Here is a 26,173-nt window from a genome sequence, read left to right as displayed (position 1 = left end):
TGCGTTTGTTTTTTTTTAAACGAAGCATTAACACATGTTAGACTGTACCCCATAAACACAATCAAGCCTAAAAAAAAAACAGTGAACCACCCCTTTAATATAATATAAAATAATATAATAGTTTTTCAAAAGCAAAAATAATTTATATATAGATATATTCTTATTATCAGTATATAAATATACAGTAAATATCGATTTGAGTTGAAATTATTATGAGGGGAAACAAGACTGGTACAGGCAGAGTGATACAAGAGACTAGCAACTGGTTGCTGGGAGTTTGTTTGCTCTGATTTAGCTTTTTTTTTTATATGAAATGATTACATATTTATCAGAGAGTCTGCATAGATGCGCTTCATTTAGAACGCTGTAAACTTTGGCCCTTTGTAACACTAACAGCAGCCTACACACGATTATGCAACCAATGTGCACAACACAAATACACATGGAATCTATCACATTAAACTTTCCACACTCACCCACACACACACACACAAAGTACACAAATGTGCAAACACTCACTAAACTCTGTCAGACAGGAGAACCTCCTTGGACTAAATTGAAAAAATCTACATTTATGTGTATTATTTGTAGGCATGTGTGTTGTAGGTGGATAATGGCAATAAATTGTAGGTCTCAATAAACGCAACCAGAGCTTTAGTGGGTCATTCACGTTGAACATATCTTTTGTACATACACTTATATACACAGAAGGCTTGACTTTTAAAGCCCCTTGAGATGAAATAACTTCAGTCTTGAGGTGTGTTTGAAATAGCATACTACTCATGCTGCATGTGAAAGGGTTTAGCATGCAGTATAATAATAGAGTAGTAATATAATAACAATAATAAATACTTTTATTCAGCACGGATGCATTAAATTGTTTAAAAAGTGACAATTTAAAGACATTTATAATATTACAAAAGATTTCAAATAAATGCTGTTTTTTTATACTTTATATTCATTAAAGAATCCTAAAAAATGTATCACGGGTTTCAGAAAAATATTAGACAGAGTAATAATGCTGAAAATTCAGCTTTGCATCACAGGAATAAATAACATATATTTAAATAGAATTTTAAAAATATTTCACAATATTATTGTTTTTACTGTATTTTTGATCTTTCTAACCCTAATCCTTTGAGTGGTAGTACAAGTTTTAATTTTATTTATTTATTTATTTTTTAATGATCCCCTGTATGTGTGAATGATGATGAAAGTGTCTAGGTAAGTATGTTGCTAAGCTAACAAAGTGTTGTGTGCAAGCATGTGCACTGGATTACGCTGAAAAAAATGTATTGGTCATAAATATTTCGAACCAACCTTAAAACTGTATTTTGTGTTATTTTTAAAGAAAAATATATATGAAAATGAATTACCGAGCTGTTTTTCCATGACATATTTTCGCTGAGGATCTGACATGATTTAAACCATGTATTATAAAATGGATAGTTCCGGTCCTTGATTCTGATTGGTTGAGCCACGTTCAAAGCTGTTGTAAATTACTCTACAAACATACACCTTTGTTTACTTTGTGTGTTGCTTGGCAACAACTTTGTTACAACCACAACTGTTTCTGAGGAACTACATTGTTTGGTGGAAGAATACTGTTTTTATTAATATCATTACACTTTATTTGCTCTGTTTTATTTTGTGAAACCTAACTACGTATATGGAATAACCGTTTTATAAAAGCTCCGCTTCGCACCTAACAACGTCCCTTAGCTGTTATAAATTCACTGTAAACCATGGCTTCTTGGGGCTTATTGCTTTATTATTATGTTGCAGTTTGTGAAGTTTACAGGCCAGCTGTCCAGTAAAATGATTTACTTTCCAAAGGCAATTTTAACTTGCATTTGGCTTATCAAGTGTTCGATATGAGACGAGGGGGAAAAAAAGATTGGATAGGGAAAGCTCTGGCTTCGTGTGAAGGTAGCCTTAGATAACTTTACAGTACACTTTCCAGATATAAATGATATTGTCAAGAAGCAATTCATTTCATCTAGATCATTTGGTAAAATTCCAAAGCATCTGAACTTAAAACTGCCTCATCTCTGTTTAATATCTAAATATGCTTTAATTTTTCATAATTCTTTTACTTCATTTTTCTTATTCTCTTCTTCTTCTACAGATCTGCAGGACATTCCTGAAGAGAGCGAATGCGCTACAGACCCCCGGGACCGCGAGGTCTCGCACTGCTAATATTTCTCAACCCAAGACTTGCCTGTTGTCCGATGGAACAGACTATAGACTCCATGAGGAGGTCTTCCGCCGAACAGGGAAGATTCTTACTTAGTTTATGAATATTCATTTCATTATATACATACAGTATTTAGTTGTATCCAGTAATTTTGCTTATAGCTTCTGTGTGGCCGTTTATGACATGTTAATATTCAACATGTCTTCTCCTTGGAATCCAATCATATGGCTTTTGACATCCACGGACCAATAAGTATATGCCAAAGCATCGTGATGGAGATGGAGTCATGCAAATAATGGGACTTTGCACTTGATAGCGGCATGAAATGGTCTTGGGATTCTGTGAGAATCTTAAGATTAACCAAATCAACCAAACATAAGTGATCCAGCTCAAGGGTACCGGCAGAAACCAGTCAAATTGATGTACTGTGTGTGCTTTGTACCGATTCTACACATGCTGGAGCACGCAAAACCAGAATAGAGCTTCTTTTTTAAGTGGAACTTGTTTGTGTGAGAGGTCATTGTAAAGAAATGTCTCTTTCTTGCGCTTTATTTTGAATTTATTTATTTTTCTTTGTTTTAAATGGAACGTTAAATTGTCTTTCGAGCATGTCAGAGCAGTTAGAAAGAAGCCATAGCTTGAAATATACCAACATAATAGACTGGGACCAAAACTACTGGCTAAATAACAAAAAACTATTTTCAGAGACTTGAGGGCTTTTTTAGGAAGGAATTATTATTGCCGTTTATAGCAATATATATTAGAAATATATTTACATCTATAGCAAATAACTTAATAAACCCAGGAAGGTTATTATGATATTATAAATGGTTCCTCAGCCCACAGTGTGTGTTAACGGGGAATACTTTGTAAATATAAGAAGATTTATTGACTAAAATAAATCACATCTCCAAAATTTGCCAGTAACACCAACAACATTTGATGTGTCTTACTACAGTTTTGCTTATGTTTTAATTTTAAGAATGTTTTTTGCAATTACTTGACTGTGTGCCAAAATTCGCTTGGCTGAATATTGCTGAGATATATTATACTTTTATTTTAGTCAGTTCAACATTTCAGGAAGCAATGTCTTAGAAATTATTGTAGGATGATATTCTTCATGGTTTGAAGTAACTATAAGAAACATAGGAATTACTCAAGTCACATCAAAATGTTTATATGGAACATGACAGAAACATTGTTGGAATGTTCATACAGTGTTTCAGATATATTGAAGTGGATATAGAATACAGTTGAAGAATTAAAACTGTTGATATACAACATCATTGGGATTGGTTTGTTGTCTTTCATTTGTGTGTGTGTGAGTAAATCAATGTGAAAAGTGTGATAAAATTAGTAATATTAACGGGACCGTAAATTGTCATCATTTACTCCTCATACTCAACCTCATGTTGTTCTAAATCTGCATTTTTATTATTTTTTTTTCTTTTTCTGTTGAACATAAAATAAGACATCTTGAAGAATGTTGATACCCAAACAGTTGCCGGTAGCCATTGACTTCCAGAGTATTTTTTTTTTCATGATATGGAAGTCAATGGCTACTGGCAACTGTTTGGTTACCAACATTCTTGAAAATATCTTCTTTTGCATTCAACAGAAGAAAGAACAATGTACATTTTTGGGTGAACTATCCTCCAAAGTCATTCTCAGTACAAACTGATCTCGTGAGAAAACTATTTTATGTTGTGGTAATTGGTGGCGAATTTGTACGTATCGTATGTTTTCATTTGTATGAAAACATACCATTTTTAGAAAAAATGTGGACCTGAACGTCTACTCCTAAACTAACCATCAGTGGAGAGTAAGCAAATCATATCATATCATAAGTTCATACAAATTCGGCACAATACGCCAAAATGAATTATGATTTGCCATGAGAGTGTGTTTGTATGAAACCTTTAGCATCAGCTGTGGGGTGGGGTTTGTATCACAATTGACCAATCAGAATTGAGTGTTCCAAAAATCTCTGATATTTCCACAATCATACACAAACAGGTTTTAGTAAGTTCTATCCTTATTTTCATAATAAAACATGTACATTTAAATTCATATGTGCATTTACATATCAAGATCCATCTGAATCTAGATCTTTGTCTGTGGCTAGCAGCTAATCCACAAAACAATGTAAGCCAAAAATACGAGTATTAATAGCTTGGTGGCACAGGCAGCATAGCTGGCATTCAGATGCGCGCGCGCACACACACACACACACACACATATATATATATATATACTACCTCATCCATCACTTCATTATCCTAAACTAAAAGTGTGTGTTGAAAGAATGAGTAAATCTATTGAACAAAACAGAGCACTTAAAAAAAAAAAAGAGTGTACACCGACTTGCTCTGAAATACAGTGCAACAGTTTCCCTCCCTCACCTTGCAGTGAACTGCCTTTACTGGAGGAATGATGTGATGCATTATTTATCAGAGATTTATTATAAAACTTCCCTTTTCTGCATAGTGCAAAACATAGTTTCTTCCTTTCTGAATACATTCTATAATTAAATCTAAATACAGCTAACCTAAATCTGTTTTATTTGTACTTTAACAATGAGTTTTAACCATACCCTGCCCCCCGGCTGAAAATAGTCTGCTCACCCATAACCTGACACCATCATTGTCCCTTTACTTCAGCAAGAGCTTAGTGGAACTTACAGTTAAAGACGCACATGAATGACTAATCACTATTACAAAAATGTGCTTTCATATACACATATCATTAATCCAAAGGTATGTCTAAAGAATGAAAATGAAAAGAAAAAAATTATGTGAAAATCGGTGCTAGAGGAGAAGACCCTTTGTACACTATAGTTAAAAATGTAGACAAGACTAAATCTATGATTTTGGTATTAAGGTTAATTCCTAAATGCAAGCTTAGTTTACAAATATAAATGATTCCAGTATGTTTTTTTTTTTTAACTTAAAAATCAAGATACATTTAAAAAAAAAAATTTTTATTATTGTATTTGTAGCACTAATCATGAGGGACTTCTAAAGTAAAGAATGCAGATGGATGCATGATGTGAAAATCTGTGCTGGAGAACAACACCCTTGATATTAAGATTCATTCTTAAATGCAGGTTTAGTATATATATATATATATATATAAGATCCGAAATTATGACAATTATAATAAAATTAAAATTTATACTATTACATTTTACTAATAAACCTTATACTTACTTTTTACTAATAAAATAAGCCATTTGCTCTATGAATAAATATAGATATAGAGAGATAAATCATCTAGATGGCAGTGTGTTTGGGATTGTTGCATTCCAAAGCACTGGTGGCAATCTTACCACATCAAGTGTGGTTCCCCAAAGCCTTGTTATTATATGTGGTCAGGCAAGTTAATGATAGAACGGTGTCTCACATTAGAAAAAAGCTCTAAAGTGATCATTGTGGCGACCGACGAGCCATAAAGGGAACAGTGCAGCTGGGGATGCGAGTAATGTAACACACACACACACACACACACACACACACACACACCTGTGCCTGTCACAAACACAGCGGCTTTGTCTTATTATAGCCGAACCTCAGTTCTGTCCATTGGCGTCCATTCTTGTCTTTGTTGTGTCATATCTTCCAGCTCATTCTTTCCCAACGGAATGATCTAGTAACAGAAGGATGAAAACAACAGATTAAATATATAAGTGAAAGCTATCTGGAGTGAATGTATAGTTGCTGACGACATTCAAATAGTGTTAATAATAAAGTTAAACTGAATTTCAATCATGATAAGGTCCTGATAATTAACGTTACATCACTACATCATCACTACATCAGACACCAAACAAGACTTATGACTGTATTAGGTGAGCTATAATGAGTAAGTGGGCGGAGTTTATTAGAAACTGGGCATGGCCTGATGTCCCCAGATATAAATGCCCTCCCACTATCCCTGGCTGAGTTTGGTCTCTCTCCACTTTACTCCCTCTCTGTCCACGTTCCTTGCTTGACCAGCTCCTGTTCCTAAACCACTAGCCCTCACCTTCTCCACTGCCACTTTCAGTTTCTCGTACCGTGAGCCCTACTCACCAACGCCAAGATGGAGGCCGTCAAGAAGAAGATGCTGATGCTCAAGCTGGATAAGGAGAACGCTCTGGATCAGGCAGAACAAGCGGAGACCGACAGGAAAGCAGCAGAAGACAGAAGCAAACAGGTGAGGCGGAGGTGGAAAGGTCAAAGGTTGTGAAAACTAAAACTGATATTGAGTAAATGGGATGAGTTGGAGATGCTTAATTTCAGTGCTGTTTAGGAAGAGTTTTTAATTTGGGGGACCAAATGTTTAATCATTTAATATGTGGTTTGAATGCTTAATGCATCAAAGGCCCACTTTTTCATTCTGGACCAAAACAGATCTGAATATAAGACAAAGATCTAAGTCATTTTACACTATGTACATTTGCTGAAGGCATAGTCCACCCAAAAATGAAAATTCTGTCATTATTTACTCCCCTCATGTTGTTCCAAACCTGTATGACTTTCTTTCAAACAAACAGTTTCGGGTCCCATTGACTTCCATAGTATTTTTGAGATCTTGTTCTTGTTCCACAGAAGAAAGTCATACATGAGGGGAGTAAATGATGCTAGAAGTTTCACTTTTGATTGGACTATCCATTTAAGAATATAATGCACCTGGCCAATGCTGACAACTGTCCAAAGACCCTTCTTGGAAAATAAGCGCCCACCACCAAGGCTTAATATGAGAAGTCTTAGATACTGATCCCAACACTAAGTAGCAGTTGCATGGCTGTGATCTGCCACTGAAAGAATACAGGGCGGATAAATAGAGTCTTAGCAAGAGATGGAGAGGGGAGTTGCGGAGAGGGCTGAGGATGTGTGAAAGTTTTGGGTTGCCTGTGAGTGTATTTATATTCACATTTACACAAGGTATAGCTTTGGTAAGCTGCATATCTTAGCTCATCACCAGAAGAAGGTGGGCAAAAAATCCCTGGAAAGTGTTGCTTTGTGCCAATTAAGGTAGAAGTGATGGGGCATGAGGGTATGTGTGAAGATGTATTATAGTGGATGATTTCATACCGATAATATTTCTCTCCCCCTCCCTTTCTATCTCCTCCACTCTCATATTTCCTTTCTTTCTTTATTTCTTTCTTTCTTTATTTCTCCCAGCATGAGGATGAGCTGATTCAGATGCAGAAGAAACTGAAGGGAACTGATGATGAGTTGGATAAATACTCAGAGGCCCTGAAGGACGCCCAGGAGAAACTGGAGATAGCTGAGAAGAAAGCTGCAGATGTGAGTGATTGACAATCACAAAGCATCAAATCACACACAAACACAAATGCAGCTCTTAAAACTTCATCCCGGAATTCTTGTTGGTCCCACCCCTCCATTCCTTTCATTCTCTCCATTCACTCCTCCACAGCTGACACTGTGTCACAACCCCCTTTTTTGACTGTGGTGTCAACTAGCTAAACTAACTCATTTCTACCCTTAAATGTATTCATACTGTCATCTAAAATCCCTTGTCAAAGTTTTTTTCCCCACAATTTTCACAATATTTTTAGAGGCAGCATAAATGCAGTGTAATAACTGGCCTAAATATATATTATTAAAAAAAAAACACTATATAAACATACATAATAACTACACAATGAATCAAATATATATATTTAATTCATTTCACTACTGACAAAGAAAGCACATAATGTGTATCTTTACCCAATGTCGTACAGTATGACCAATCAAGTTTAAGTTTCACAGTAGGCTGTATGTGTTTGATTCACTAAAAAGAATCAACACATTAGAGTCATTCGTTTGAGAATTATAGCTAGCTTCTACAATGGTTGCGCTGTCTGTTGTTCATTCACTACAAAAACGTTTCAGGAGAATCATTCTTACAGAGTCAGGCCACACTGGTTGGCCTACATGCTGTCGATTCACTAAAAAGAATCAAAAGAGTCATTTGTTTAAGAACCGTACTACACTGGTTAGCGCTGCATCCCCCCGACCCGGCTCATAAGAGTCATTCCTTCAAGAATTGGACTACACTGGTAGTGCTGACGTGCGTTGCAGCCTGGAATTAAACCACACCATGCTGGTTTCGTCTGGCCAGAGGAGAACTGGCCCCCGTGACTGAGCCTGGGTGCTGTGTGTACATTAATGAGGAAAAAAAATTAACTTAAATGATTTTAGCAAATGGCTGCAATATAACAGAGTGAAAAATTTAAGGGGGTCTGAATACTTTCCGTACCCACTGTATATATTGGGGTTTGGACAATCACTTGGTGACTGTCCTGTATTTTCATTTGCTGAAGTTGGCAACCCTATTTGGTAGTCAGACTACAGTGGTAGCTCTGCATGTTGTTGATTCACTAAAAATAACCGGCTCATGACACTCATTTGTTTGGAAATTGGTAAACTGGTCATGTTTGTTTTGCGCTGTGAATTCACTAGCAATTTTGTGGTGACACTAAAAAAAGTGAACTCTTATGTATTTAAAATGTGGAAAGCCCTTAACTGAATGTAATTTAGTCCTGATATTAACCGAACTGGTTAATTCTGAATCAATCAGAATAAGTTCTTGGTTCCCAACTTATCCAGACACGAGGTGACAAAAAGTGTGGGTGATATTGTGCATATATACTCTTGCCTGCAGGCCTCAGTGAGAAAATTACTACCTTGAGACTGCTGATTTAGCAGCAGGGCTGTAAATCAGTGTTTGCGAGAGGAACAATGAACATAAGAAAGAACCTTCCAGGCATGAACAGACTAGAGGTGTAAAGCTTTGTAAGTCTTGTATTTTTAGTATTCTTCTTCTTGAATAGTCATGTTTGGAGTATTTTTGAAAAATACTAGCTTTTATCTCTAACATTTTTCAACGTGGACTTTAAAATCGACAACTATTTGCCAATGCGTTCATATATATCTCTTATGCAACTCAAGAACTGATTCATTTCAAATAAGCAAAAGGCACTTCATTGTTAATCGCCATTGTGTAACTTGACTCCGTCTTTGACAGCTAAACTAAGACTGTGCCATCACGCTCAACTCTGTTACACCAAGTATGTCTATCTATTGCCTGTCGTTGTCCCTTTGTTCTGGGCTCCGGATATAGCAGGCACACCTGTTGTCATAAAATTCGGCCTTTAGAAGATGGACTAAATACCATAGGCTTTGAAGTGTGTGTGTGTGTGTGTGTGTGTGTGTGTGTGTCTTAAATCAACCTAAACCAGGCTGTGAGATCATCTCTGACCTTACAGAGAGAGGGAGAGCAGAAAAAGATTGCATGTCAGTACTGTAGGGAGACACACTGTAATATAGTGAGGAGGATTTATTGTTTTGAATCTGGCAACCCCTAATCAGACAAGCAGCATGAGAACAGTAGCTCCAAACAGAGGGTGAGTGTGGGTTGCTCCATTACAGCTGTCATTTTGAAATCTATTTTCATCACAACCTTGACTCAAAACTTCACCACCAAGCTATCACTTACCTTGCTACCCCACACAGTTAAAAAGAGTTGGATTTATTGGTAATTTAGAGTACAATTAGTCACTCATCATCATGCAGTGCAAACTTGACAGACAGGCCGACTAGACACAGTGATCTGGTTTGAATCTGGGGGTGGATCCTTTAAATAGAGCTCTGAGCAAGCGGCCTAACAGTGTCCAGAGCAGTCATGGTGAAAATGTGAAAGGTTTGAGGATAGATACATCCTTTGCTCATAAATGTATACATACATCCATAAATGTAGAAATAGTAAGAACATTGTGTTAGTTCCTTGAGTCTTTCAAATGCATACAGCTGCTGCAGTGGGTCTTACCATGTTGATGTAAGTGAGCATGCGTTTATGTGAGTGTGTCTTGAGGTCAGAATGTCAAACCATGTGTCTCGTCACCTATGACCTATAGCATCAACAGGCCATTAGAGACATAAGCTTTAGTTTCTCATCAGCCCAGATGGAGACATATACACTCTCTGCTGCCGAAAAGAGTTAAAATGCTCAGTTTTGTTTCTTTTATCTCTTGTCTCTTATCACAGTTAGATTATATTTTTATATATATATTAAAAAATATATATCACATATCAGTTTCATAATAACATACTAAGCAGTGCAACTGTTTTCAACTTTAATAAGAAATGTTTCTTAAGCAGCAAATCAGCATATTAGAATGATTTCGTTTGACATTGAAGACTGGAGTAATGGCTGCTGAAAATTCAGTTTTGCTATCACAGGAATAAATAAAAATATCTTCAAAGTATAAAACAGTTATTTTAAATTGTAAAAATATTTCACAATATTACAGTTTTACTGTATTTTTCAATCAAATAAATGCAGCCTTTGTGAGCATAAGAAACTTATTTCAAAGACATTAAAAAAATCTTATAACCCCAAACATTGCCCCCCCCCCTATATATATAGAAAATGAGAAGCAAGCAAAATGTTAATAATTTGTAGCTGAAAAAGTAGAAAATGATTTTATGAGTGTGGCTGTTGTGACAATCTAGATCACCTGGCGCCATCATCTGGTGAGATGGTGGCAACACATGATAAAGGTCCCAAGTTATAAATGGAGTCTGGAAATTGTTCCACATTAGGGAAGGGAGGCAGGAAAGGTGAAACAGGAAATGATGATGCAACATGATTTTGCAGTGCTGGTCTACAACAGAATGATTCAGGATCAGTCAACATTCCTTTACCTTTAACATTGTTCTGAGGCTAAACCGTTAAGGTCTGTCAATATTAAAAGTCTTTGTAGAAAGAATTACAAAATGAACATATAAAACCATAGCCTTGGGTATTCTTTGAACAGTGTTCAGCAGGGCATAGTGTACGGATACTAGAAAGATTGCACAGACAGACAACAGACAGCATTACTATAGTCTTGTTCAGTTTTGCCCAGGCCTGTGAATTCAGCTTGTTCACTGGATTCTTTTTTATGACCTCATGTAATTATGTGGGTAAATTCTATAATGGAATCTCTCAGTAGACTTAAATCCAAATCACAATGTCAGACTATTTCATTTAACGGAAAGATACAATTACACATTGTTTAAATCTCTCAATTTCATAGGTGTTCCTTGAAAAATCATTTTAGTTATAACACAACTTAACTCAACACAATTCAACATAACACAACATAAACAATCTATAGATAATAACTATGGCAGACCTATATACTAGAGATCGACCAACATTTTTACTACCAATAATGATTATTTTTGTTTATATGCCTATATGCAGCAGAAGAAATCTTGTTTATTTATATCTACTTCTTTTACACAGTAAGTAAATAATCATTAGACTACAACAATACAAACATAACATATCATAATAATAATAATAAAATAGAAAATGTAAGTATTTAAATGTAATAACTGATATTACGTGTAATCAATGTAATAATAATAATTATTATTATTATGGTATGAATATTGGTTAAAAACTAAAATATAAATCACACCAATCGGTCTGTTTCTATAACAGGCAGGCCAACAACAGATTTATCAGTGTCCACACGGTTATCACTCCAATGTGGCCTTCTTACACGCACGCTGACACATGAAAATATATGAATGTGGTTTTGTCATTACTCAGACTGCAATAAGAAACTGAATCAGGGTTTGTTTGCTCAAAAGCACAGGAACTTACTGTGACACCATCAATGGAATTACACGTAACGACAAGTAAAGGATTTGTAACACTCCTTGTTCTCGTTTACAGCCTAAATATGCCAGACATAATTCAGTGGATGGTGGTTCTGAAGGATTACAAATGGCACATAAGACTAAAACACATTATTATAATTGTTAAAAAGCAGCTAAATTTAATAATGGATCATTTCATAATGATATACATACTAACTGATTGTGTAACATTAATTTGCTGTTGTGGCCCCTTTGGCTGCTTTGATGTGTAATATTCGGTTATATCACAGATTTGATTGCACTGACAACTTTACACAGTTATTGAACTCCACTGAATCAACTTGAGTGAATAATGACACAGTCTTTTTTAAAGCTGCTTTATAGCAGAATTTGGATGTCTTAAATTTGATGAAGTTGGCATCATTGTTTCTATTACTTCCCTGTTTAATACCGTAAAGCTGCTTTGAAACAATCTGTATTGTATAAAGTGCAATATAAATAAGGATAACGACTTGATTTTTTAACTTTAACATAAAGTTCTAAAATGTATGTTTAAAGTGATATAAAGCATTGTAATATAATTTAAATCATTTTAAGTTGTCACCCTAGTGGGCCCGCCTCTATTGAGAACAACTGAGCTTCAATGAATAAGAACAAAACAATCATGACAAATCATAGATCTATAAGATTATTCCAAAATATATGATATAAACAAAAAGATAATTATTTACTATATTATGATTAGATATGCTCACAAAAAAAGAAAAAAAAAAGAAAAAAATGAACTGGATCCGGCCATGAACTGAACTCCCTCCTTTTCCCTCTCAAAATTCCTAGCATCCTAACGATCACAATAGCCTAAAAGTTTCCCACTGATCTACGAGCACATTCCTGGATTTTAAGGAGTGGCCTGGAATGCCAATGATTTATTTGCTCTACGTCATCTTACCTGGTCAGGACACGTGTAAAACAAGGGTGACTCGTCCGTAAGAATCACGCAGGTCGCACAAAAAAAAAAGAAAGAAAGAAAAACCTGCTGACCGGAGATCAACCGTGAACGCGTTCTGTTGGGACTTGACTCTGTGTTGCCGCTGATCCGGGATCAGTTACACCACATTCTCAGTCCTTAAATCGTTGGGGACTGGGTGGGGTATCCGGAAGTGAGCCGAAAAAAGGAAGAGTTTAGGCAACTGAAGAAATTGGGGTTAGAGAAAGCAAGGGGAGGGGAAGAAAGACTTCATGACATTAAAACTCATTCATTAATTCGAATGAGAAACCGAACATCAAAACGCCTTGCCACGTCCTTGCTCGCGCTAAATTCAACTTTCAAAACCTCCTGGCCGAGATACTATATTTCGTTCCTGTTTTTCTTTTTACAAACACTATTATTTGTATCTAATAAAATAAAAGAAAGCATCGGTCCAATCAAAAAGACAAGCGCGTGAAACATCTGATCCTCACGTTACTTCCACTCGCTCTGCGTTTGACTTGTTGGCGGGGCGTTGGTGCCTTGGACTTTTTTCTCTCTCATACTCTTATTCGCGGCTCGGTCCAGTACGCTGCTCGAGAGGAATCTGATTTATTCGACCACACTACTCCTAAAGCAACACATAAAAATGGCCGGATCCAACAGCATCGATGCAGTGAAGAGAAAGATCAAAGTTTTACAACAGCAAGCAGATGAGGCAGAAGAAAGAGCCGAGATTTTGCAGAGACAAGTCGAAGAAGAGAAGCGTGCCAGGGAGCAGGTAAGTGTATCAATGTATCCACAGCGATACTTGTATTCACGTAAAACCGTCTCATTTCTCGATACAATCGCTATGTTGTATCATATGCATTTTTCTGCGGAGGTGGTGCGTTTTTACTTTCACGCCCAGATTTAACACCCTTTGCGAAGAATTATGTGACTGAAACAATGTAAAACTTATTTCGATATCTAATAAACAAAGTATGCGCTTAGAGTGGTCTGTGACAACGATTTGTTCATTCTAGACCATCAAGTCTAAGAAAAGATGGGCCGGTTAGATGGTTATTGCAAAACCTACAAGCTAATGCGCACACTGGTTCATCTTCATTTAAGATTTTCATTTGTACCCGCGTTTATAGTTCATAAGAGAAATGCAAAAACCCAGAGCGAGATATATTGGCGAATATAGATACAAAAATCATGCGATGTCATGTCACTTTGTGTGCTTAGATGTGCTAACCTCAGATGGTTTTTAGCTCATCCTCCTAGTCTCACATTGTTTGCTGGATTTTTGTGGGTGAGGCCTAAAGGAAGTAACAAAATAGATTCCGCTGAGTCACTCATTCTCAGTTATTTCTTTAGAGAATCTTTCATTTGTGTAATTTTGTGTTCAAATAGTGCTTTTCGCGTCATTGGTCTGTTATCGTTCGAGCACGGTAACATCTGGGTCATCAGGTGCTCAATCGCCACTTTTGAGTTGTTCACGCATGTTACTTGGGCTTTTAGCAGCCTATTTTAACCTTTGGCAACTTTTGTGAATTTTAATTGAATTAGACACTTGTCTGGGTTGCATTTTTTTGTGTGTGCTTGAAGTCGCTTATCACCCAACCATGCCTTCCGTCTCATTGGCATTGCGTGATATGAACTCACCCGCAGACTTTAGATTCCTCAGTCCTTATTAGGAGCGAAACTCCAGTGTTTGTTAGCGGTGTCGTCATATCCGGAAGCCGTGCACTAGCGCTGTTTCTCAGCTGACGAGGCGCGGCTGTTAACCTGGAGTGTTTGTTAGCGGTGTCGTCATATCCGCAAGCCGTGCACGAGCGCTGTTTCTCAGCTGACGGGGCGCGGGCCGCGCGGTTGTTAACCTGTTTTTGAGCTTCGCGCCCACCGAGTTTCAGTGGTCTTAGACCGTTGATGTTACTGTATAAACCAAGTAAATCTTCAGTATTGTTAAAAATGTGACTTTATTTCAATAAACTTGCAGAAGTGCCCCGCCTTATTCAGTTGCACTAATGAATGAAAGGCACGATCGCTTCCTATACAAAAACTTCCTCAGGATTTGTAGTTTCTGACAAAATAGAAGTTATTTTCGATATTGCTGCTAGAATGAAAATCTTATAAGTGATTCCTCTTGAAATAATTTCAGAATCTTGAAAGATTCTGACATCTGTTTGAAGGAGTTTAGGTACATATTAACTAGATCAGGCTGGGGCCCCAAGAGCCCATTCCTATGATGTTTTTGGTGGTTATATGGTTGCTAGGGTGTAGTATCTGGTTGCTAGGGCGTGGCTAGGAAGTTGCAATGGTGTTGTGAGTGACTGCCTGCTATCTGAGTCAAAAAAGCCCACTACTAAGTCTCTACAATATTGTGATGCAGAGATATCCATTTCCTTTATGTCTGAGGGATTTTTGCCTGTTTTTTCATCCACTGGGTGAACATTAGAAAGTCATAAGCACGCCTTTCTTCAGTAAGCAACATTTGAGGCATCATTAATGTCCATAACTCAGTGTGACATGTTCCATGCTGAAATTTAGTTTGGAACAATGATTTGAATAATCCCTTTCCTTAGTCAAAGCATTATTAATACTGACGCCTTGCTAAAAAAAATTGAGTCACTTTGTACACTCACTCATCACAAAATAATTGCCCATTGCAAACATAGTGGTGCCACTCTGCTTAAGCAGAAGCTCCCAGATGATTCCACCACATTCAATTTTTCCATTGTCTCATTGGTTCCAGTTTCCAGTTTTGACTCCATGTTTGTCGCCAAGTCGTCTTGGTTCTTCCAGATTATTCCAGTGTTTCCCCATCTTCCTGTTTCTTATCTCACATCACGCTCCCCGTGTGGCGATTGAAGGTCAGTGGAATAGTGTATCTGTACTAATCTCCTGTTGTTTTTGTCATGTTTGCCTTGTAGGCTGAGGCAGAGGTGGCCTCTCTGAACAGGCGTATCCAGCTCGTTGAGGAAGAGTTGGATCGTGCTCAGGAGAGACTGGCCACAGCCCTGCAGAAGCTGGAGGAAGCTGAGAAGGCCGCAGATGAGAGCGAGAGGTAAGTGTGCCTAGTCAGGCATACGCATTCAGAGTGATGTTATATCTTCATTATTCCCACCCTAACTTGCCCTACTTCCGTTTAATTCGCTCTCTCTATGGAATAGAGGGATGAAGGTGATTGAGAACAGGGCTCTGAAGGATGAGGAGAAGATGGAGCTCCAGGAGATCCAACTCAAGGAGGCCAAGCACATTGCTGAGGAGGCCGACCGCAAATATGAGGAGGTAATTTAACCAGTGTTATTTCAGTATTATTTATATAGTATTGTAGTATTTATTATTATTTTGAAATAAGCTTTTATTATTGTATTGTATTTTTTATTTTCATTAAGTATTTTAATTTATTTCAGTTCATGAAAACATATTTTTATTGGTTGTGCAATAGGCAGTAGGTTCAAAACAAAGCACTTTTGGCATGGGACGACAACATAAATGCACTACTTTACACTACTTTTATAGTTCTTCAAAAAAATTTACTCATGCTGTTTGAAACTCTTATGATTTTATTTCTTCTGTGAAACTCAATAGATTTAATGCATCCTTGCTGAATAATATAACATTTTAGGTTTTTATTTTAACACTTTTTATTTATTTTTGTTCATTTTTTTAGAGCTCTTCAGTTCTTCATTGTATGGTCATGTGCAAGCAGGGCTGTGAAATATCATATCTATTTGTGTTTTCAGAAGAAAGTGATATTTGTTTTAAATGACATGGGGTCTAGTAAATGTCAGTTTTTATTTTTGAGTGAACTGTCCCTCACAAAACGATAATTTAAGGCCTCTCTTCTACTGTTCATGTGTTTAACATCATCTCTGTTACTCTGCCACTGCTGCTGGCTTGTCTTCATGTCTTTCCTTTGCCCTGTGCCCCTTTCTTTTCTGCTTCCTCCAAAATCAAAACGGCTGCTCTGTGTATATAGCAAATGTGCTGAGCTGGAGGAGGAGCTGAAAAATGTCACCAACAATCTTAAGAGTTTGGAGGCCCAGGCTGAGAAGGTAGGGAGTGTGTGTGTGTTTCCTTCTGCACGATCTCTGATTGGTTGCAGTGTTGGTCCCTTTTTTAACCCTCAAAGGAACTCTAATTCAGTCCCCACAAATGTGCCTTGCAAATTGCCTTCCAGGCAATCAAATATAGGCTTCCTAATTACCAAACCAGTGATCTAACTGGTCATGTGAGCATAACATGAACACCCTCATTTACAAGTGCCCTTTTGTGTGGTGTACAACTGTATATCATCATCCGAAGCAAAAGGCCACATATGTCGGACCAGATTACAGTGGTGGACCATTACATCAAGAAAAAGCTGTAATTGGACACAGGGGTACAGTGAAGACCCCCCTCTCATTTTCCATATCCATATCACCATTAGATGAGATGTTATTCAGCATGCCTGAAGCACTGTTGCGTAATGAAATTAATGAAGTGCCACCATTTTGGTCCCTTACAGAATCAAGCGCAACCAGTCTCGGAAGCCTTTAGATTAAGAAAGCAGAAGTGATGCTAATGAATGCTGTGTTGCATGTGATTAGCTTTTGACAGAAACACCCATTCATTTGCATGTGATTCTGCGGCATGCTGTGTGTGTGTGTGTGTGTGTTACAGTACAATAGAATTTTAGATGGAATCCTATTATTAGATCTAATTTATTTTCCTAATCAAAGCTGTTGTTTGTTGCACTTTATGGTTTGCATAAGTAGTGGTGTTGGTTTAACTATAGAAGTCCACAGCCTATAGAAAGTCTACTACTACTTCTTTCCCCCAATATATAAAATTTCTCCTTGAATTCTGGCTGTTTTTCCCTTTCTATCGTACCTGGTGTTTTGTTGATGTTGCGGCTGCATTCCTGTGCACATGTCCTGATCTGTTTAAAGCTCTGGCAGCACACAGCAGCAATGTTAGCCATCGTGTCACAAGCCTTGCACAACAGCAGCAGGCCAGAACTCAGCCAGCTTGCATAGAAACTTTGAGGAAAAGAGGGGGAAAACATGCCTCATAATGTCAAAACATAGACAGCTGCGCTACTTTTCACCTCAAGAGCTGTTGTAGAAACATGTCAGCATTAAAGTGTCATGAAATCGGTTGTCTATTTGAAGGGTGCCAAACTCGCAGAGTGTGCATGCAGAGTTGTAAGATTCTCATAAGACCCCACCCCAACTTATTTTCCTATTTCCCTACAGTATTCCCAGAAGGAAGACAAGTATGAGGAAGAAATCAAGATCCTCACTGATAAGCTGAAGGAGGTGAGATGATTTCACATGGTGATTTGGTTTCTATTAGGGCAGCCAAAGTTAATGTTAACTTGTGCATTAAATGTATATCGTTTCTTACATTTTGTCCTTATTCTGTTCAGTGACTGGTAAGACCTGCACTAGCACAGATTTCCACATGCAGTGCACAGTCTGCACGCACAACAATCCCATAATCATGTATCAGTAAATGGAGAAATGAGTTACTAGGGCTTCCTCATTTTTAAGTCACTTTGATTGAAAACATCTGTTACATTTACAGTTAGCAGATCCAAAGTGAAGAGGAACAAAAGCAAGTCAAGGAGCCAACAATATTTGTAATATACAATTCCAGGTTTATTTGACCTAGATTAAACTAGGTGTAATTCCAGTAATCTTAGTTTTTGTCCTAATAGGATCTGTATGTAGGCCTGTCACAAAAACAACTTTTTGTTGTGCGATATATTGCCCCAGAAATAATTGCGATAAACAATATTATTGTCATTTTAAGACCATTTTATGCTACTGAATATATAATCATAATATAAAAGCATAATAATGCAAGAAGGCCAACACACTTTAAAATGACGACAAACATTTCATTCTTAAGAATATTTAGATCATGGAAATTAAGTATCAAAATATTAGATACCTTAAAAAACATGAATAAATAGTAAATAAACATTTTCTAACAAAGTGCAAAGTAGCAAGTAGAAAAAAAGAAAAATTCAAAAATAGCTTGTATGGAGATTTTTCCATCTACAGATTTTTCCTGGACCTTCTTTTCTCTGTAAATTAAGGGTGCACACTATTGCTGAAAAACACAATCACTACTCAAAAAATTTATTTTCAATCAAGTTTCAAACACTTCCATCGTTCAACAAACTGGTAGTCCTGTCCCAAACTCATGCCGCTGGTTATGTTACACCCATTTAAGCCACTCTTCACAATTATGAAATGTAACATTTTACCTTTGAAATTTTCGATCAATTAGGGTAACTATAAATATCATTAGGTTTATTGTGATTTACTATTTTTTTTTAATAAATGGATTTTAATGATTTTTATTAATGTTGAGTAACTTTTCAGTTTTATTTTGATTTATTATGCAGATTTTTGCTCATAGTTTGATCACACGTCTTTCTCTGCTAGGCTGAGACCCGTGCTGAATTTGCTGAGAGGTCTGTGGCCAAACTGGAGAAAACCATTGATGATTTGGAAGGTATGATTGTGTCATTCTCTTTAACACTTTTTCCTTCCATTAGCTATAATATGATCCTGTTTTTTTTATATACTGGTCGTACTCTATTCATAGCATTATCTCCCTGTCCTTTTCCTGTCCGCTTTGACATTTTAATCTTTATTTGCTGTTTTTTCCTATTTCCTTTTATCTTTCCTTCATACTCTCTCCCTCGTCTGACTTTTACCTTCCTCTCTGCTCTGTCTTTCTTTCCTTGTGTGTGAACAGATGAGCTTTACGCTCAGAAACTCAAGTATAAGGCCATTAGTGAGGAGCTGGATCATGCCCTCAACGACATGACCTCTATGTAAATACAGGCTTGTGCATGTGTGTGAAGCTCTGCTACTTACGGTTTGCTGTTGCTAGGTCAGCTGAGTTTTGCCACTATGGTGGATTTTTGAGTCTCGTGACTGAATTGGTTACCTAACCTTGAGCTTCATGACCTCTGATTGTATACTTTTACTATACAGTATAAAGCTCAGTCGCAAAGAGTTAATAGTTGACAGGAGCCATTGTTTCACAGTTTCTTTTGAACTGCTTTGAGTCTGTGTGAATGATGTCATGACTTGGGCAATTACTATAGTGTGATTCTAATTTCTAACTTGTATGCACCTGTCAAGTAACTAATATGCTAACAGCATTAAATGGTTCCTTATTTGCCTACAGATAAAGGGGACATTTTCTACCCTTCTTTAAACAGGCTGATCTGATTTTGCTGTGCCTTTAAGAGTTTGAGAAGCAGTACCAACTCCTACCATGTTTCTGAATATTGAATAGTGTGGATATGCAAATGTGGGTGGTCATATGTTAATTTTACTAATAGTTCTTCTGACCTCGTAACTAGGAATGGGTACAGCAACTCGCGAGACACATTCACATCAAATGTTGATTCGGTAGAGTTGCACTCACAAGACACTGCACTTATTCGCAATCACAAAAGTAAATTTTTTCCGCATGCTTTAAAGCCTTGCCGGTTAATCGTTTCATTTGCATGCTGTTCTAACATGTGCTTATTCAGAGCGCGTACACCCGAAGCATCCGTACGGGCTGGTCAAACAGCACCTGCTTACTTGGTTATCTTGGTTATCGTCTAATTGCGCTAATATTGTCAAAAACACACAAGGTTTACATATAAACACAGTTAATTATGTCTAAAGTGAAAGTAGACAGAAAAACAGATGCGTGCAGCTCTTAAAGCGGCAGTACTCTACATGCTGCCACTTGTCATTAAAGGGATAGTTCACCCAAAAATTTGAATTCTGTCATTATTTACTCAGTCATGTTGTACCAAACATGTATTAATTTTTATTTATTCTTGTGCTGAACACAAAATAATATATTTTGAAGAATGTTGGTTACCAAACAGTTGCTGGTCCCCACTGACTTTATAGTAGGAAAAACAAATATGAAAGTCTCTGGGGACCAGCAACTGTTTAGTTTCCCACATTCTTTAAAATAGCTTTTATGTTCAACAGAAGAAAGAAACTCATTCAGGTTTAAAACAACTTGAGAGTGAGTAAATGACACAATTTTCATTTTTTGGGTGAACTATTCCTTTAATGTTAATAAAATAAAACACAGAGAAAAATAACTTGCTGCTCTTGACTGAAGAACTTTAATACAGTTGCTAAAGTTCAGCAGTAATAAATTAACTTGAAATTTTCAACAACTTTTCACTTCATATCTTTTTGCACCAAATAGTATCGATAACAGTATCGATAAGTACCGGTATATTGATTATATTATCGATAAAATTTAAACGATACCCATCCCTACTCGTAACCATACAGCATTACGAATGGCCCATTTTATAGCTTGCTTTTTATAAATAGGCATTTTGGGTTGTGGAAGAATGTCTTGTTGTAGACCTGAACAACCCTGTTTTCCATGATATGTCCCTTTTAAGGCTCATGTTAATAATATTAAGGATTTTTAACCTTAAATTGGTGATTTGAGAGTTTTTTTTTTTTTTTAGAGAGAATGTCTTGTTGTAGACCTGAACAACCCTGTTTTCCATGATATGTCCCTTTTAAGGCTCATGTTAATAATATTAAGGATTTTTAACCTTAAATTGGTGATTTGAGAGTTTTTTTTTTTTTTAGAGCTTTGGCATTTATTGATTTTAGAATTAACGTTTGTTCTTAACACTTGCATGTTCGGTTTGCTCATTCTGAAATGTAGAAATTTTGTCATGAGGTGTTTACCATTGGTGTCTATTTACAGATAAAGAGTTTCTGGACTGTTCTGCGGCTGACTGTGACTTCAAGAAATTCTTCTTCGTCTCCTCTGACTGTCCTTATTTTTTTTGCTTGCTTCTTCTCTGATCTTCTGTGTACACTTCTCTTTTCACGTATTTTTCCATGTGCTTGTGTCTGTAGTTTCAGTTTCTCCATTTAAGCCTTGTTCTGTTTCTGCTTTCTTTGAATTTCTGTTCTTTAGATGTTCGTTATCTGCCCCAACATCTTCTCTTATCTGGATCAGACTGTATTCAGAGACTTGTGTTCTTTGTTTGTCGCTGGTTTTGCTCTCTCTTGTGACCTTTGCTGTATTTTTCATGCCTTGTGTCCATGTTTATTGAAGGGAGGAAAAAAAGCTCTACTCTTTTGAATGGCTGCTTGTCTCTCTTTATTACAGTGGGCTGGTGTTGGGAAACCAGGCATTTACCAATTTTAGAGTGCACATGAATAATATCTTGTGGTTGAAAGATAAAAGCTTGGATAAATTCTGCATCACTAATTGTGATTAATCACGAGTTCGAGCTTTTGGTTAAGATTATCACTTGTGCATAAGGCCACAGATTTGAAGGTCTGAAATTACGAAAAAAAGAGGTGTGATTTAATGTTTACAAATGGCCAAAATGTCGTAGCCAACTAGAGGAAGTTCTTAAATTAAATCTTAAAACAGTTATACTTTGTTTTTAATACTTAATCACTGTATGATGCTGTTTTCCCTCATTAAGACCTAATAAGGTTTTACACAAAGTAGTGTTAAATACAATCAGCTGTTGAAGTTGGAAAAAATCAGAAATTCCCTTTCCTTTGACAGGCTGCCCCCCCACTTTAAATAAATCTAAAGGGGGGCTTGACAAGAAGATGTAGTTGGGTAGATCTAGGGGTTGGTATAGATTATAGATGGTAGGGGGCAGGCAACTTTTCTTTAGGCTAGAAACATTGATTCTTGCTGGCCATTCAAATCCGTTTCGTTTTTCCAAAAAGGACAATTTCCATTTTGAAATGAAAGCTGTCTGCCAAAATGGCTGAACAGCTGTCAGCACTTGTGAGAAGTTATTTAGGCCCAATCCCAATTCTATTTTATACCCCTTCCCCTTCCCCTACCCCTCCGCCTATCCCTTCCCCTTGTCCCTTGAAACAGAGTGTCAAGGGGTAGGGGTGAAAATATTCCCCTAAGAAAGGGACACCACTATTATACCGTCACACGTCATCATACGCCATCTAGCTCCTACAATACACACACCTATGCTGGTGTGCATTAGAGCCTTTAATTACCATTCTATATTAATGTGCTGCTTACTGACACACACACACACACACACACACATCAGATATCGCGCAGCTCACTCATCCAGGAGCAAAGGAACTTGTCAACGCTGCCCCACAACTTTTATTAATAACAGTTTGAATACTGAATCGATAGGTTATATTTTCCAGCAATGAGAGGATAAAATAGCTGTTTTTGAAGTAAACCCACTCGAAAAAGAGAAACGCGCACACACGCAACTTCTCTCTCTCTCTCTCTCAATTTCAATTTTCAATTTAAGAGTGCTTTATTGGCATGACAAAAATTATACATTTGTATTGCCAAAGCAATTGCAGCTGGACTGCTTACAAATAGTACACATGTATTAACAGAAAGAAAAAGAATAATAGTAATAATAATATATAAAAAGTATTAAGCATGTAGTGCAAAATGAATTACTAATGTATGTAAGTATATAAACTAGAAATAAAAATAAAATAAGGGATTAGACATATTTACAGAAGCAAAATGTACATCTAAGTAATATAATACAGTAATTTGGCATAATATAATGTAGATGTGCTGGAAACATCAGATCAGGGCAGATCAGGCCCTTCCCCTTACCCCTACCCCTCCAACCAAAAGAGAATCGAGACACCCCTACCCCTTCACATGAACGCGCGAAACAGAGGGGTAGGGGAAAGGGGAAGGGCTAAGGGGTAGCATTGGGATTGGGCCTAAATCAGCTGAGCAACAGCAATGGGATTGTTTTATTGGGGGATGAAATGAATACATGTTTAAGGAAGATCTTAGCTATTCACTAAAACCAACCAGCGGCCTTGTCGAAAGTTACTGAAAAACAAGTCCTTGTCTTTCTGAAGTCTCAATGGATGGCCTGATGCCATAGAGCAAAACTAAAACTCTGTAGTTCAGCTGCAATTTCTCTGAAAATTGGTTTATCGTTTAGTTATTTTTACCTCATGGTAAAAGCAAAGCATTGACATGCCAGTGTTGCGTAATTTTAACACTGGGGGATACAAAGCCAACATATTTGAATGGAATGTTATCTACAGTATCCGTCACCATAAATTTGAGTGGTTTCACAAGTAGTATTTATTAAAGCTGAATTGTAATGCAAATATAATGCTGACACAGAGGATTTGTAGTGGTAGCTTAACATTGTATCAGAATGTATCCAGTTACGTTTTTGTCTCAAAATGCTCTATAATTTAAGATTTTCAAAAAGGAGTTTACAGCCTAATATGGTTGCTTAGAAAACCATCTATACTGGTTCTTCAAGGAACCTAGGAAGTCTTAACTTTAGACCTTGTAGCCAAATCAAAAGTCTATATTATAATAATAAACCACATACAGTGTTGAATTACAATATGATTTTGAGGTTTATTTCATTTTTTTCCTGTCCTCCGGGGGACTTTTTTTTTTTTTCATTGCAGAGAAACTAAGAGATGCTAAAGAGGAGAACATCAAGATCCATGCCACTTTGGACCAGACCCTGAGCGAGCTCAATAGTTTCTAAGGAAGACCTGGAGCAGGGAAAAAAGCCTCCTCTTCCCTTCCTGACACCTTCATCTCATTTGGTTTCTTTGTCTCTGCACATCTGATTCTTCTGTTTTTCTGTTTTTTTTTTTTTTTTTGCTGGAGGATGGGCTCACCAAGCCAACCAGTAAAAATGTGGTGCCTCTCGATGGTTCAAAAGTACTTCAAAAGCTCATCTCCTCAGAAAATCCCAAGTGATTTCAGGAACAATCTGCTATGGTATTCCTAAAGTGTCAAATGTTAAATGCTAGCCATATGGTAGCATTTTGGTCTTTGACCATCAGCCAATTCTCTCAATAATTGTTTAATTTTACTGGAGGCTGATTTACTTAACATTTTGTGCCATAAAAGTCTCAGTCTCAGCTTGGCTTTAGATCCTTTTTTCCTGTTGATCATGTGACAGGATGTTTTTGCTGGTCTTGTTGATGCCTGATCCACTGCTCTCCTCTTACCTCTTCACACTTCGTCCTGCACAAGTTTCTGTTGCCTGTTTGTCGGCGTCACAGGTTTTGGGACCAAAGCCACATCATGTGGTCTGTAACGGTATGCACAACCATGCCGCAATGAACTTTTTGTTTTTTTATTATTAAAAGCATTTGCTTCCATTTGGAGTTTGAGTAATATATGTATTCTTTTTTTGGGTTTAATCCCCCTGCATTTTAACACACAACTTTACTTTTGCAAACCACTATTTGAAATCCTGCACTGTTATGGGCTTATGGTGGACATCTTTTGAGCAGAGGAGGCCAAGTCATGGTTTCTTCAGGTGGCCCGTTTTGTTATTTTTAGTTCGTTTTATTTGCTTTAAAGAGCCATATTCTATCCAGGGAAGAAAGGTTGAAGAGTATGAATTTTTTTTTTTTTTTAGTGAGTTCAAAGCAGTGGCACTGCCAGATTCGAAAGTTCCAAAAGCCATGCAGATCTAAATATGTATTATGAACACAGTAAATGGGAGCGAAATGTAACACTTAATAGTATAAAGATTAAAAGGGGTGAACACATAATTTTAAGTGGAAAAAGCCCACAATGATGTGTAATCACTTTGTTACTGTCTGTATCTTGTGTAATGATACCTACATTTTTTTTTTTAAATAAAGACCATGATTTTTACTGTCACTGAACTGGTGTTTCTCAGGATCTGGGTCTCTTCTGGTTTTCTTGCACGTTCAGATGGTTATTGCCATTTTATTTAAGAATTATCTGTAGTGTGGTTACTTGAAACAGAAAAATGCACTCTCAAACAGTCACTGATATTTGTTTAGAGACAAAAATATCACAGTTTTGAGATGGGCATCAGTACTGTTTGTTCATCGTGGGGGGGAATCTAATTTCACCTTTTAGTTTTTACTCATGCTATACATACGAGTCATTTACATTTAATTTAAAAATGAAAATTTTAGAATTTTGAAATGTTAAGACACTTTCTGAAATGGTTAGGATTATTAGATAATTAAGACCCTGCTGTACTTAGATTCAGTAGTTTCATATTTTCAAATAATATTCAAACAATGTGTGTGCTCTACTGTTCAAATGTTTGGGTCAAAACTATTTAGCAGCACAACTGTTTTAAACATTGACTTGAGCATCAATTCAGCATATTAGAATGATTTCTAAATCTGAAGGATCATGTGACACTGAAGACGAGTAATGGCTGCTGAAAATTCAGCTTTGCTATCACGGGAATAAATCACATTTTTAAAATACATTACAGTAGAATACAGTTATTTTAAATTATTTAAAAAAAAAAAGAGAGACTTCTTTCAAAAAAAACAGTAAAATATCTTACTATCCACAAACTTTCGAACAGTGTGTGTA

The 26,173-nt window shown here is 36.7% G+C and overlaps 2 protein-coding genes across 2 annotated transcripts in view; both read left to right on the top strand.

The window, feature by feature from the left end:
- The window catches only part of LOC107739597 (rho guanine nucleotide exchange factor 2-like), a 52,752-nt gene extending 49,269 nt beyond the window's left edge, over positions 1-3,483 (top strand). The window contains exon 26 of the mRNA XM_016551759.1: positions 2,129-3,483. Coding sequence (XP_016407245.1) covers positions 2,129-2,199 — 71 coding nt within the window. The 3' untranslated portion in view covers positions 2,200-3,483. The remainder of the gene's footprint in view (positions 1-2,128) is intronic.
- A 2,659-nt stretch (positions 3,484-6,142) lies between these two features.
- LOC107739596 (tropomyosin alpha-3 chain-like) lies at positions 6,143-21,929 on the top strand. The gene is made up of 9 exons (XM_016551758.1): positions 6,143-6,391; positions 7,363-7,488; positions 15,727-15,860; positions 15,967-16,084; positions 16,636-16,854; positions 18,037-18,099; positions 19,237-19,306; positions 19,553-19,637; positions 21,558-21,929. Exons 1-8 carry the CDS (start codon positions 6,278-6,280, stop codon positions 19,633-19,635), a joined length of 927 nt encoding a protein of 308 aa, XP_016407244.1. The 5' UTR covers positions 6,143-6,277; the 3' UTR covers positions 19,636-19,637; positions 21,558-21,929.
- Positions 21,930-26,173: the final 4,244 nt, after the last annotated feature.

Source organism: Sinocyclocheilus rhinocerous, unplaced genomic scaffold (genome assembly GCF_001515625.1).
Source record: "Sinocyclocheilus rhinocerous isolate Xijiao unplaced genomic scaffold, SAMN03320098_v1.1 scaffold314, whole genome shotgun sequence".
NCBI lineage: Eukaryota > Metazoa > Chordata > Actinopteri > Cypriniformes > Cyprinidae > Sinocyclocheilus > Sinocyclocheilus rhinocerous.
This window is presented reverse-complemented; position numbering and strand designations above follow the sequence as displayed.

Bases quoted from the DNA above. Each gene is read 5' to 3' on its own strand.
- LOC107739596 (XM_016551758.1), top strand. From the start codon at position 6,278: ATGGAGGCCGTCAAGAAGAAGATGCTGATGCTCAAGCTGGATAAGGAG. The intron at 6,392-7,362 runs GTGAGGCGGAGG...TATTTCTCCCAG, and splicing joins CAGAAGACAGAAGCAAACAG to CATGAGGATGAGCTGATTCA. The intron at 16,855-18,036 runs GTAGGGAGTGTG...ATTTCCCTACAG, and splicing joins TGGAGGCCCAGGCTGAGAAG to TATTCCCAGAAGGAAGACAA.